Here is a 13312-nt window from a genome sequence, read left to right on the forward strand (position 1 = left end):
GAGTTTTACTCAGTTTACTTTCGATTTACTTAAATCTTTGAAAGGAAAATGCCAGGTTGATCCGGCATATTTCAACATATGGGAAGCAATAAATAATGGGGATTCAAATGGAAGAGCCTCCACAGAGGAAGGAATATCTGAGGATGTTCATCAAGGAAATGGAGCATCAGGGGTTGCTCAAATGAGATTCAAGTGGAAGAATTTTACCATTGATAATGGTTATTTACTCTACAAGGGTAGGGTATGTGTCCCGAAAGACGAAGAAATAAGACGCTAGATACTCTTTGAGTGTCATGATACCCCTAGCGCGGGACATCTAGGAGTTAATAAGACTTATAGTCTTATTAAAAGGCAACTCTATTGGCCTGGAATGAATAAGGACGTCCTTGACTATGTGGTCAAATGTAATAAATGCCAGGTTAATAAAGCTAAAAGATTGAAAATGGGAGGACTTCTCCACCCATTAGAGATTCCTTTGGGAAAATGGGAGAGTATCTCCATGGACTTTATTGTTGCATTACCTAGAACATAGAGGGGGCACGACTCTGTGTGGGTGATTGCGAATAGGTTAACCAAAATGGCTAGGTTTATTCCAACTTCAACTGATGTTAAAACACTAGAATTGGCTAGATTGTTCGTAGAGAATATATACCGATTGTATGGCCTTTCGGTAAATATAGTCTCTGATCGAGATAGAAAATTTGATAGTCGATTTTGGCATGCTGTATTTAGGAAGTTGGATGCTAAACTTAGCATGAGTACGGCGGACCATCCGCAAACTAATGGGCAAATTGAAAGGGTTAACCAAATCCTTGAAGATATGCTCAGGGCATATGTAAGTAAAAGGCAAACTAACTGGGAAGAGTATCTACCGATAGCAGAGTTTGCATACAATAGTGCCAAGCACTCTTCCACTGGATATAGTCCATTTATATTAATGTATGGGTTTCAGCCCAGAGCTCCTCATGCAGTAGGACTGCATAAGGAAAAGGTTCAGGCAGCTAAGGACTTTTTTGAGGATATGAATAGTATGTTAAAATTTGCTCAAGAAAATATTAAGAAAGCTCAAAATCGAGCTAGAGCTTATGCAGATCCTCACTGAAGAGACATCTCCTTTGAAGAAGGAGAATTGGTCTATCTTAAGGTGCTTGAACAAACTAAAACCATGAAAACAGGACGATGCCCAAAGCTTTCACCCAGATATTGTGGTCCTTTAATAATACTTAAAAGGGTGGGAGAACAGGCTTATAAGCTCCAACTACCTGCTGCTGGTAGTAAAACACATCCAGTTTTTCAGGTAAGTAAGCTAAGGAAGAAGCTAGGTGATTTGGATAATCTAATCTTAAATGATAACATTGAGGAGCTATTAGATGACCAATCTAATCCACATGAACCAGAGAGAATATTAAATGTTCGTAACAGACGAACAAGGAATACTATTTATCAAGAATGTTTGGTCAAATGGAAAGATTGTTTAGAAGAAAGCTCAACATGGGAGCGAGTAAGTACTTTAAGGAAAAGGCTTCCCAATTTACAGTTGGACCTTCCAAGTATCGTTATCGAGGACGAAACTGATTCTTAAGGAGAAAGAAATGTTACATTAATAAATGTAACTTATGGGAGACAGACGCGAGGGATGACTGTTCGAGGGGGGGGCTCTTGGGCACCCAAACGTTGTCAAGGGGAGTCTAGAGAGTAAGTGAGTCTAAGATTAGTAGGACTTACCTGAAGCGGACGGCTGGCAGACGAAACTAGGGAGAGGAGCCAGCACTCTTCTAGGCGAGGTGGGGAGGTGAAAAATAACGTCACTCGTGCCATTTGAATTCACGCATAGCTAGGCTGTCATAAGAAGTTTGACTACGAGCTGCGTCGTACATGATTAAGTAAATGTTGCACATGTGAGGTGCAACTGGGGTTAAAGTAAATTTACAAGCCCGGGACCTGAAGAAATCACGGGATGTCAAAGGCAAAAGCTGCTATAAGTTATGCCGCATAGATACTTGGTGGTATCTGGTGCTAGTTGTTGGCCTAGGTCATTAATCTTGTGCCAGTTGTTGGTGACACTAGAAAAGTGGCGATTAATGGTACCTAACGCCAATCTAATGGTCAAAGATGGCACAGAGACACTTGGGAATGAAAGTTGTCTAGTCAATTTAATTATTGGCTAATCAGATTATTTTTCAGGGGACTGAAATAATTAGTAGATTAATTTTCAGTATTTAAAGGCTGAAAATTAATATTTAAATATGAAAACTGCTGAAAAAACCATTTGGGAAGGTTGCCGCTTGTCAAAAATGCCCATGCAAGATTGAAAAACGTCTTTAGAGAATCGAGAGGCAGTTTAATAAATTTAGCCTGCAAGAGAGAGGGAAGAGAGGTTGCTGGTCTGATTTGCAGCCATTGGAGGACCTTCTGAGGTTGTCAAAGGCAGGAGAAGACCAATCAACAACAGGAGACAGCATCTACAGGCTGTTGAGACAGGGCAATAGTAGTAAATGACTGATTTTCTTTAGTTCTTTGCATCTACAAGCTGTTGTGGTAGGGCAGTAATTGCATTTGACCGATTTTCAGTCATTCTTCACGACTAAACTCTGAATTTTCTCTCTATAGCTTTCCCTCTCATCTCCCAACCATTTCACAGCTTTGCTCCGAAGATCTCACCATTTGGACCCTTCGAGGTTGAGAAATTTCAGATTTCTTTGCTATAAACTCTAATTTGCAGCAAAAATTAGGGTTTAATAGCAGCCTCAGGAAACGTGCCAGAAATGGGAAGCTCCAAGACTTGGATTCAATAGGGATGAAGCTGTTTTTAGCCTATTCAAGTGGAGGGATCAGCAAATAATTGAATTTGGGGCATTTTCTATCTCCATCAAAGCAGGTGAAGGCCAATTGATTGTCCAAATTAAGGGGCAAATCAGATTAAAGACTTGTTGGTGGTTCATCACAGCAAGGGGAGTTGGAATACCGAAGGGGATTGGGAGAATCCCATTGTAAATCGACGACTTCACCCCGAGACGCGAGGAAATCACGGGATGTCAAAGGAAAAAGTTGCTATAAGCTATATTGCATAGGTATTTGGTGGTATCTGGTTCCAGTTCTTGGCCTAGGTTATTCATTTGGCCATAAGTGTCAGTTAGTGACACTAGAGAAGTGGCGTTGAATGGTACTAAACGGCAATCTCATAGTCAAAGATGACTCAAAGATACTTGGGAATGAAAGTTGCCTAGCCAATTTAATTATTGGTTAATCATATTATTTTTTTGGGCACCGAAATAATTATTAGATTAATTGACAGTGTTTAAAGACTGAAAATTAATATTTAATTATGGAAAATGCTGAAAAAATGATTTGGGAAGATTGCCCCCTGCTAAAAATGCCTTGCTCCAAAGATTACAGCATTGAGATTACCAAAGGTTGAAAAATTTCAGATTTCTTTTCTATAAACTCTAATTTGCAGTAGAAATTAGGATTTAACAGTAGCCTTGGGAAGCGTGCTAGAAATTGGAAGTTCCAAGACTTGGATTCAAGAGGGCTGAAGCTGTTTTAGTCAAATTCAAGTGGAGGGACCAGTAAATCAATGCCAATTGACTGCCCGAATCAAGGGGCAAATCGGATTGAAGGCTTGTTGGTTATTTTGACAGCAAGGGGAGTTGGAATACCGAAAGGAATTGGAAGAATCCCATTGTACATCAACTTCTTCTTTAATTAAGTTAAATAAATACTGAAAGAAGCGCCGGTTTTGGGGCCAACAGGGTGTCCATTGTCCAAGATTGTAAGTCGAATTCACATTTCTCAGTTTTGTAATAAATGTTACTGCTGTACTAAGTTGTAATTAGGGAATTACCACCTATCCATGGAAGGAAGGCTAGTTTCACTAGCCCATGTGCATGTGCATTAAATGGCTGGAGCCCCATATTCTAAATGGCAGATACTAAACCCTAATTTTTGTGTTGCACACTTCTTGAGGCAACTGCTAAAACCTGATTTCTGCTGTAAATTAGGATTTATAGTAGCAGAGATTCACACAAAATCTCCACCTCCAATGGTTGGATTGTTGTATAACTTGGAGCGAAGTTGGAAAATGGTTGGAGAAAGAGAGAGAATGTTGTAGAGAGAAAATTCGAAGATTTGTCATGGTTAGTGAATTGAGTTGTTGACCTAGTTTTCGAGCTCCAAATGGATTCACCAATAGCAAAGGGAGCATTAGAGGTTGTAATCTTCAAGAGAAAGTGCATCAGCTGTGATCACCGACTTCCCTTGGTTAGGAATATGCGACTGCTTTCACCAAAATGGTCTCCAATGGTTGAGAAAGGGCCCCAAAAGGAGGCAACAACAGCCCAACCTCTCTTTCCAAGAGCTCCAAAATGCCAAAATGAGATTTCCTTTTCTCTTCAGCCCCAATTCAGCTTTCCCAAACTTGCACGTGCAAGTTTTGCGAAGTGGCAGCCTTCTAAATGAATTTCCAGCATTATCCAGCCTCACCCATTAAATTAGTATATTTTGAAAATTAATTTAATAAATATCTAATTGCCTAGGAAAATAATCTAACCAGTCAGTAATTAAATTGGCTATGCCACTGCATCTCCTGAGTGTCCCTGTGTCATTTTTTTGGCATTAAGTATCATTAAATGCCACATTTGTAGTGTCACCAACTGACACTTACAGCCAAATAAACGACTTATGCCAATAACTGGCTGTAGATACCACCTAGTATTTCTGCGACATAACTAACTACAACTTTTGCCTTTGACATCCATCGATTCCCTCAAGTCCTGGGCTCATTTATTTGCACTAACCTCAATTGCACCCACGTGTAACATTTACTTAAACATGTGATTAACAATTAATCCACATGTTAAGTGAGGCTTGCAAAACTACATGTCCTCATGACAAGTGATGTAGGCTGAAATGCAGCCCAATTTGGATTTGATGATGATGATGCTGTAAATTCAAGCTGCAGGGAAGAAATTCAGGCTGGAGGTCCTCTGGATATGAGGTGGCTTGGGCAGCAAGTGGCAGGCTGTCAAGGCTGGTGACAACTCCTCTCTGTGGGGCAGCAGCAAAAGGTAGTTGATGCAGGTTGAAACACAGGACAATTTGGATCTGATGATGATGATGGCATCAACAGTCCTATTGGCAGCTGTAAATGCAGGTTGCTGGAAGAAACTCAGGCTGTAGGCCGTCTGAGTGGTGATGGTGTGGCTTGGACAAGAGGTGGCAGGCTGTCGTAGCCAGTGACAGCAGACTGGCAGCAGCCTTTGGGGGTCAGGGCGGCAGCAAACAAGCATCATGGCACCTTGAGCCTATGGGAAACACCTTCATAGTGTGGCTGGCAGCTCTTGAAGAAGGCTTGGCAACAAGGGAAGGTCGTAATGGCTGAAGGATGGAGTGTAATGATAATGATCAGGGATGAGTGGAGGATTCCTATAACATGTCCTTTTATAGGAGATGTTTGGGCATTTTGTCATATTATCCAAAAATAAAAGGCCTTTGCATAGATAATTTCTTTTGGGTTGTTTTTTTGTAGTTAAATGAGGCCTACAAGCATGACATTCTCTTAATTGAGGCCTTTAATCTTACTTGCTTAACATGCTCTGACCTTGTTTGACTTAAGACTAGAGGCTCACAAACAAGAGATGAAGACAGAAAGGAAGGAGGTGGTATAAAGAAATGCTTGACTACAGAGTACAAACACAATCATATGACAAACGCATATATTGATAAAGAAACACAGTTAGGGCTAGGGTAACACAGAGACAATGAACACAAAAGATGAAAGAATCTGAATAATGAATACATACAATGCTAGATGCAGTGTATACACTATACAGGGTGAATATTGAACCTCAAAGTCGTGTGTCTTAGGGACTGGGGTAGAGAGTATGAGCTGAAGATTGTACTTTAGCAGATCTTGAAATGCAATAGACATCCTCCAACTATGTTTTGCAGCAGCAAGCACAGCTTCATGATGGTTGGATCAGTGTCAAACGCAGTTGGGCAGTGCAAGAGAAAGCAAATGTAGCAGTGGCTAGTGATGTATCAATGTAGTCGGTGATGCTGATCGGCAAAACACAGCAAAATAGGTGATGTGGCAGTGCAGTCAGTGATGTAGACAGCAAAATGCAGCCTTCAGCTGGTTGTACAGCTCCAAATGCAGGCAGCAGCACACATGGCAGCAGGTGACAGGCTTAGATGGGTGTAGACAGCAGTCGCCAGCTAGACAACAGCACAAATAGGCTGGAAAATAGTCGCCAACAGCAGCAGGGGGACTGGATTGTAGGCACTTGATGATGGACAGGAGTGGGCAGCAGTGTAAATTGAGATAACCTTTGTGAACGGGGTGTGAACAACAAAGAGATGGCACTTGCAAATTGTGTAAATCAGATTAGGGCTGAGTGGAGGGCAACTTGTTTATTTATGGATGGATGGGTCCTCCCAAATTAGGGTTTGGCTTATGGGACATAGACACTCTCTAGGAACACATTTCTTTTTAATGAAAGTCTGGTAATTTGATTAATTAAGCATGTTTTGGGGCTATTTAAAATGGCTAATGAGCATATAATGCATTTTTAGCTCAACAAATGCTCATAGCTGCTAACAGTTGAGGTTGGAGCATTGGGAGAGGAGTGAGTGGAGTAAAAGGTGCTTTTTTTGGGTGGGGGGGGGGGGGGTAGTGTTTTTGTTTTTTTTGTGAGGATCAAGTGATGAGGGCTGTCGCACTTACATTTGAGGCTCTTTGTTGAGTCTATGCCATCTATCATGTCACTTTAATTCACTATGAAGATGTTGGACTCTACTGAATCTATTGCTGTCCATTGGATTGGGATACAAGATGCTCATCATCAAAGCTATGTTGGGTTTTGGTTGTCTGAATTTCCTTGAGGGGTGTATTGTGAACCTTGACAGAAATTGAGGAGCATTTGGGAAATTTGGCCAAAATGGAAGGGTATGTGGGAATTTTGCTCAAATTTGAAATTGGCTATTTTTGAAATTTGAGGGTTATTTTGGGAATTATTATAAGAAGGTGAGGGTGATTTAGTTTTTCCTGAAATTGAGTACTTGCTCTTGATCTGTTCTTGTTTTTGCTTCAAACCATGATGGTTTTTGTATCTGTGAGAGGCATAACTCTCTGGGGGCAAGGTAACTGTTTTTAATTGATAGTTTAAGTTGTTTTCGATCTTTTAATCCAATTAATACAAATTTCCATTCTGAGACAACTTCAAAGGTTTTTTCTTTCTTCATCTCATAGCTTGTCAGAAAGCAATATGTATACAAGAACTATCATGCTTCAATTTGCAGATCAGCTTGTCGAATCAGGCTTAACCAACAATGAAGCGGGTTTTTGGAGTGAAGAAAGAGAAAACACCTCCCCCAACTGTAGGAGAGGCGACTGAACGGGTGTGTCTCTTATCTATCTTAACTCTCCAGCAAAAAATCCCAATTAGTTCTGATTTTATGCAACCACAAGTTTGCCGACAGTTTGCATGGTATAAATACATCGAACAAGCATTCTGTATTATGGAAAGATATCAGTCTTTGTAGTTTCAAGTTAGCAACATTGGAATACCTTACACTAATTTGAGTCTTCATGGAAAGTTCCGGACTGATTGAGCTTACTGGCCTATTGTGGTCATGATTCCATGGAGTACAGGGCGGAATCCCTTCAATTTGGGGACAGAAGGAGAGATTCAAGTTCTGGTTTGCCATACGTTGTGATTTTGTTTCCTTGTACATGTATTCTTTTTCCATTGTCTTAAGTTCTATGAACGGAGTCTTCATAGGAAGAGGCTAGAGCTACACCCACCACAAACACCGTGATGTTGAGGGATGAAGTCCTTCAAAGGAAGATTCTGAATGGAGAACAGGCATAGTTGACCGATTACAGGCTGTGTTTTCCGACTTGAAGTTGTCAGACTGATGCCTTTCAGTCCTGCCTGCAGAACATACTAGAAAGTATGTTGCTGACAAGCAGGATTGAACTAAAAATGCAGGCTTCTCAACCTGATCTAAGAAAGTGGAACTGGAAACACTACCAGGCTGCTGTCTCCAAAGGTAAAATGCAAGAAGATCGTCTGGCTGCTATTTTGACAGAGAAACACAGCAGGGCATGCGGGACTTTTCTGAGGCGAAATCCTGAGCAACTGCCTTGCCTTGGGAAACCTGTGATCTGAAAAAATGGAGCCACCTTGGCAGGGTTCTGTTGTGCTGGAGAATGTGCATATTTCAGCAGAGATCTATCTACTCAATAACAAACATTTAGGCCTGGACTTAGGGGTCTTGGTGAGAGATCTCAGCCAGACCCAACAAATTGCTGAGTTATTAAGCAGGTTTTTGTTAGGAATATTTTCCCTTGTATGTAAGCACACTTGTGTGAGTTTGATCATACGCCTTCTCGAAAGTAGATGATGATGTTGTTAGACCTAGAGACTTCATGAACTTCATGATGACCTATTAGACGTTCAAATAGGAAGAAGTTGTGACTAATGCTTTGGAGAAAATCATAGTAGAAGTCAATAAATTTGACAAGTGAAATATTACCAGATTTGTAGAAAAACTTGAGATGGCTAGGGTAGCGATCGAAAGAGATGCCAAGGTATTTTGATAGAGTTGGTGGTGATCGAAGAGATGCCAAGGTATTTTGATAGAGTTGTGGCTTATGAGCTACAAACCAGAGTAAATGCAATTTATACAAAGCATGGGACTACATCGATTGCTTTTAAGAGAGTTGTAAAATATGAAATTTATCTTGAAGATGCAGATTGTGTGACGAAGAGGTCTTTTATAGAGTGGGTTTTCAAACCTGGAAAGGGGCTTTTCGCTCCAGAGCTGCAGAGGGTTTTTGAGCAAAAGTATGAGTAGTTGAGTGCTATAGAGTAGCTAACACTTGAGACAGAGAAAGTCTTGCTTTTCTTAGAGGCTGCAAATCCTCCATTTTAGACGGAATTAGAAGAGCTTCTTGAAGATGATGTTACAGAGAATGGCATGAAGAGTGATTGGACAGATGCCCAAGAAGTAGTTTCAAAATTGGTAAAGAGACAAAGAAGACATGTGCAGTTGATGGGCTCGCAGACTATGGCTACCCTTGCATGGTTTGAGTCTTTACCTGGACCATAGTCTCTTGTATCAGCTTCTGCACCAGCAAAGGATGATGTCATGGACGAGCTTGTAAAGAATATGAGAGATTTGCAGATAAAATTAGCTAAATTGAAAGAACTTGGAAGAGCTGCTCCTTCGTAGAATCTGCCTAGGAGTGAAATTGTTCGCAAATGTATGTGGTGCAACAGGGCTGAGCATGACCGTAGGGACTGTGAAGCCTATAGAGATGCTATAAGAAAAAATCTGATTTTTTGGAAGGATGGGAAAATTTGTGCTAGTGAGATAGGATTGGTAAGGGCAGTATGACGCTTATCTTATGTGGCCATAGATGCAACAACCTATAGATTGCAAATTGAAAACAAACTTGAAGGCAAAAAGATAGAGTTATGTTAGAGTGCAGCGGTGCGGAAGCGTAGGACTGAGAGAGAGAGAACGCAGAGAGAGAAGAGAGAGAAAGAGACAGTGGAAGATGAAGATCTGCCGTATAAAGTGTGCCGAATACAAAGATATGTAGATATATACACGGGCGCAGTGCACTGGACTGCGTGTCTCCACCTCGACGATGCAAGCTGCTGTTCATCTCGAAGTCCGCTGCAGTCTGCACTGTCTCCTGTCTGAAATCTGTGAACAGAGACAGAATTTGCGCGTGCCACCGGTCTGTAATCTGCGAGCAGAGAAGTGTGGGAGACTGCTGAAAACCTCGGCTATTTTTAGCCAGAAAAACAGGGCGCCAGAAAGAACCTATCGGCTGCATTAAATGCACGACTGTCAGGACAGGTTGGACTCCCACGTGGCAGTCCGACTGCACATGGACAGTAACTGTCCGACTGCACCTGGTCAGGCGATGAATCTCTAACAAGTTATAGACCTATGCTTTGTAGACTACAGAAAAGGGCAAGGTGCCTTAGATAGAGTTGACTAGTACAAGATAGATTATCAGAGCTCAAATTGAAAGGGAATCTTCGATAGATACCTATACAATTTATGCTTTGGTTAAAACATAGAATACATAAGTGATTGTAGAAGAGAAGAGGAAGAGAGATGAAGGGAATCTTGGCATTTCGAAGAAAGTAACCTCCTGCTAAACCTAGACTACTAGAGTAGTATATAGAGGGTATATAGTAGAAAGAGCAAAAAGGAAAACAGAAAGAGCAAAAATAAGATTAAAATGAGCATAAAGAAGAGTAGAAAATACAAAAAAAGAGAAAAACTAGGACACTTTGATAGAGGGGAGAATATATATGCTTTACATGAGCATATAGACAATACAAGTGCATATTGATTATGTTGTGACTACAAGTGTAGATACTACAGTGCTTATGAATGCAAATGAAATAGTGATCATACATGCATATACGGTATTGTGTGAGGGTACATAGGATACATGTGCTTTGTCTGATGACTATGCTTGGATAGTGGATGTAGAGAATGCAATTACCATGACTATGGATAATGTTTTGTGTAAAGATGCAACTTTGTTTGAAGATATTACGAATACAAAGGCAATAAAGGATGCATTGCTTGAGAATAATATACATGCTTTGTTTGATGATATAGATATGTTCTTTATCTATGCTTCAACAATGCAAGTAGTGAATGTAGTGGAAATAGTGGCTCAAGATAGAAAGGGAATGAATGTTTTGATTAATAGTGATGAATTGGTTGCTAATGGTAAGACATCAAAAAGTTCGCAAGAGATTGTAATGGAGGATGCAAACTATGCAAGATATATTCAGATGTATGATCCAGGTGACTGCTTTCGAGAAGATGACTTATGTGAGATAATGAAGAGGACATTTGATTGTGGTGGACTTCGTGTGTTGCTAAGCATGATATGTGGGCTATTTGGACTAGGAAAGAGTGTTTGGATTGTATATATGATTTATTAGGTGATTATCAAGTGGTTGTTTGACCTAGGAGGAGGATATAGATGTATGCTACTGCAATAGATAGTTTGAGGCAGATTTGATGATTTCAAAATCTGTTTTAAATCAAAGAGGTTTGATGGTGGGTGACACTTTCAGGATGGGCTTTTATACCTAGGGAAGAGGCCTACTAAGTTGAGTAGTCACTGGAGTCAGTATGCGAGAGTTACATGCTTGAGAAGATTGATGTCTAACCAAGATTGTGTGCAAGAAAAGAGAGTGGTAGCCTACACAGAATTTTTTTGGGCTTGAAGCTTTCAGAATCCTAATATCTTGATGAAAGTTGTAGATTAGTATAGTTTTGCTTTAGAAAGCTCGGTGATCCGAGTTATGGATTAAAAGTTATGAATAGTTTTCTCTAGGGTGGTCCTTATTAGCAGCTTTCAGAGCAGAGAGTGACATTCGAATGGATGCAAAGTATTGATGTTAATATTTGGATAAACATATCGCCTGTGAGTGAGATAATATAGAGTTGAGGATTCTAGTTGTAGGTAAAAAGATATTTAAGAGAAGAGAAGGAGAAGAGTATGCAATAAAAGAGTTTACAAATGAGACACCACATGATAATACTATAGAAGAAAAAGGAGGAGAAAAGCTTACAGAAGATGAAGAACTTGGAGTTGAAGACAAAAACTTTGAGTTCATAGTTGATCTTGGAGACGATGATGAGTGGTAGTGGCACATGCCAAAGGATATGCAAGTTTGCAAGGGTGGATGTCATGTGGTTATACGGTCCATAAATGAAAAAGAAGAAAAAGACATCCATATAACTATTCTAGATATATGCTTATGGGATACTTACTAATGATCTTGATAGATTTTCTAGGTTCTCCAAAATAGTCTGAATATCAATTATTGAGTTCTAATAACCTAATGAGAATTTTAGGTGGATAAGAATACATTTAGGATTTATCTTGAGTGCTATAAGGCTTCCAAGTCTAAAAATACAAAAAAAGTAATGCGTTTTACAAAAAGCAGCATTTTCGGCTATTTAGAGACGATTTTTGTAATTTTTCTTATATGGACTTGTAGACCAGGTCAATTTCATTCGATTAGAGTACCTAAACAATCATATTTTGAGTTGGGATGAGAAAGTCAGAGCAAAATTCTTGGCTCCAAGTTTAGGATACGACTACTATTCTTAGGGTTTTGATACAGGCTTTCTTGCTTAAGGCTTCTACTTGCCTACTATTGGTGGATGCTTTGGGCTATCAAAGGAACATTGTTTCTTATTGTACTGCTATAGTAGAATTCTTTTGGGCTACACAGAGTGTCCATATCATCTTGGAAGGATTTAGTCTGAGCAATTGACTTAGATGTAGTGTTTGTAACTCGAGGGTATAGCTATAGTTGTATAGATTCATTCAAGAATAATACAGTCTGTTGGGATCTTTTGGTCTCCCAATTGTCTTAAATCTTTTCTTGAACCCTTGTGGTTTGTGGCTTGTGTCAGAGTGCAGCGGTGCGGAAGCGTAGGACTGAGAGAGAGAGAACGCAGAGAGAGAAAGAGACAGTGGAAGATGAAGATCTGCTGTATAAAGTGTGCTGAATACAAAGATATGCAGATATATACACGGGCGCAGTGCGCTGGACTGCGTGTCTCCACCTCGACGATGCAACCTGCTGTTCACCTCGAAGTCCGTTGCAGTCTGCACTGTCTCCTGTCTGAAATCTGTGAACAGAGACGGAATTTGCGCATGTCACCGGTCTGTAATCTGCGAGCAAAGAAGTGTAGGAGACTGCTGAAAACCTCGGCTATTTATAGCCAGAAAAACAGGGCGCCAAAAAGAGCCTGTCGACGGCTGCATTAAATGCAGCCGATTGTCTGAACAGGTCGGACTGCCACGTGGCAGTCCGACTGCACAAGGACAGAAGCTGTCCGACCGCACCTGCTGCACCTGGTCAGGCTGTGATCTCTAACACCCCCTCTCAGAGCTTGGGCGGGGCAGAAGCTTGAGGGATCTGGAATGTCTCCGAAGTAGAGCCTGGGGAAGTGCCTTCGTAAACAAATCTGCAAGATTATCCTCCGTCTTGTAGTACTCCACAATGATGGTCTCATCCAGAAGCTTTTCTTTGATGAAGTGGTACTGGATCTCTATGTGCTTCGTCTGAGCATGAAAAACAGGGTTCCGTGCCAAGGCAATGCAACTCTCATTGTCACATTGCAGCAAAGTAGGACGAGTCTGGGGGCACCCAAGCTCCTCCAATAATCTCCGAAGCCACACAGCCTCACATGTGGTAGAAGATGCAGCCCGATACTCTGCCTCAGTAGACGAAAGGGCTACCGTGGG

At 40.8% G+C, this 13312-nt stretch overlaps 1 protein-coding gene across 1 annotated transcript in view; it reads left to right on the plus strand.

Moving 5' to 3' along the window:
* The window catches only part of LOC148041454 (vacuolar protein sorting-associated protein 60.2-like), a 70160-nt gene that overhangs the window by 18857 nt on the left and 37991 nt on the right, over positions 1 to 13312 (plus strand). The window contains exon 2 of the mRNA XM_087679762.1: positions 7300 to 7398. Coding sequence (XP_087535888.1) covers positions 7330 to 7398 — 69 coding nt within the window. The 5' untranslated portion in view covers positions 7300 to 7329. The remainder of the gene's footprint in view (positions 1 to 7299; positions 7399 to 13312) is intronic.

The sequence above is a fragment of the Lygodium microphyllum genome, chromosome 1 (genome assembly GCF_053477565.2).
Source record: "Lygodium microphyllum isolate KBCC chromosome 1, Lygodium_microphyllum_v1.1.10, whole genome shotgun sequence".
Taxonomy (NCBI): Eukaryota; Viridiplantae; Streptophyta; class Polypodiopsida; order Schizaeales; family Lygodiaceae; genus Lygodium; species Lygodium microphyllum.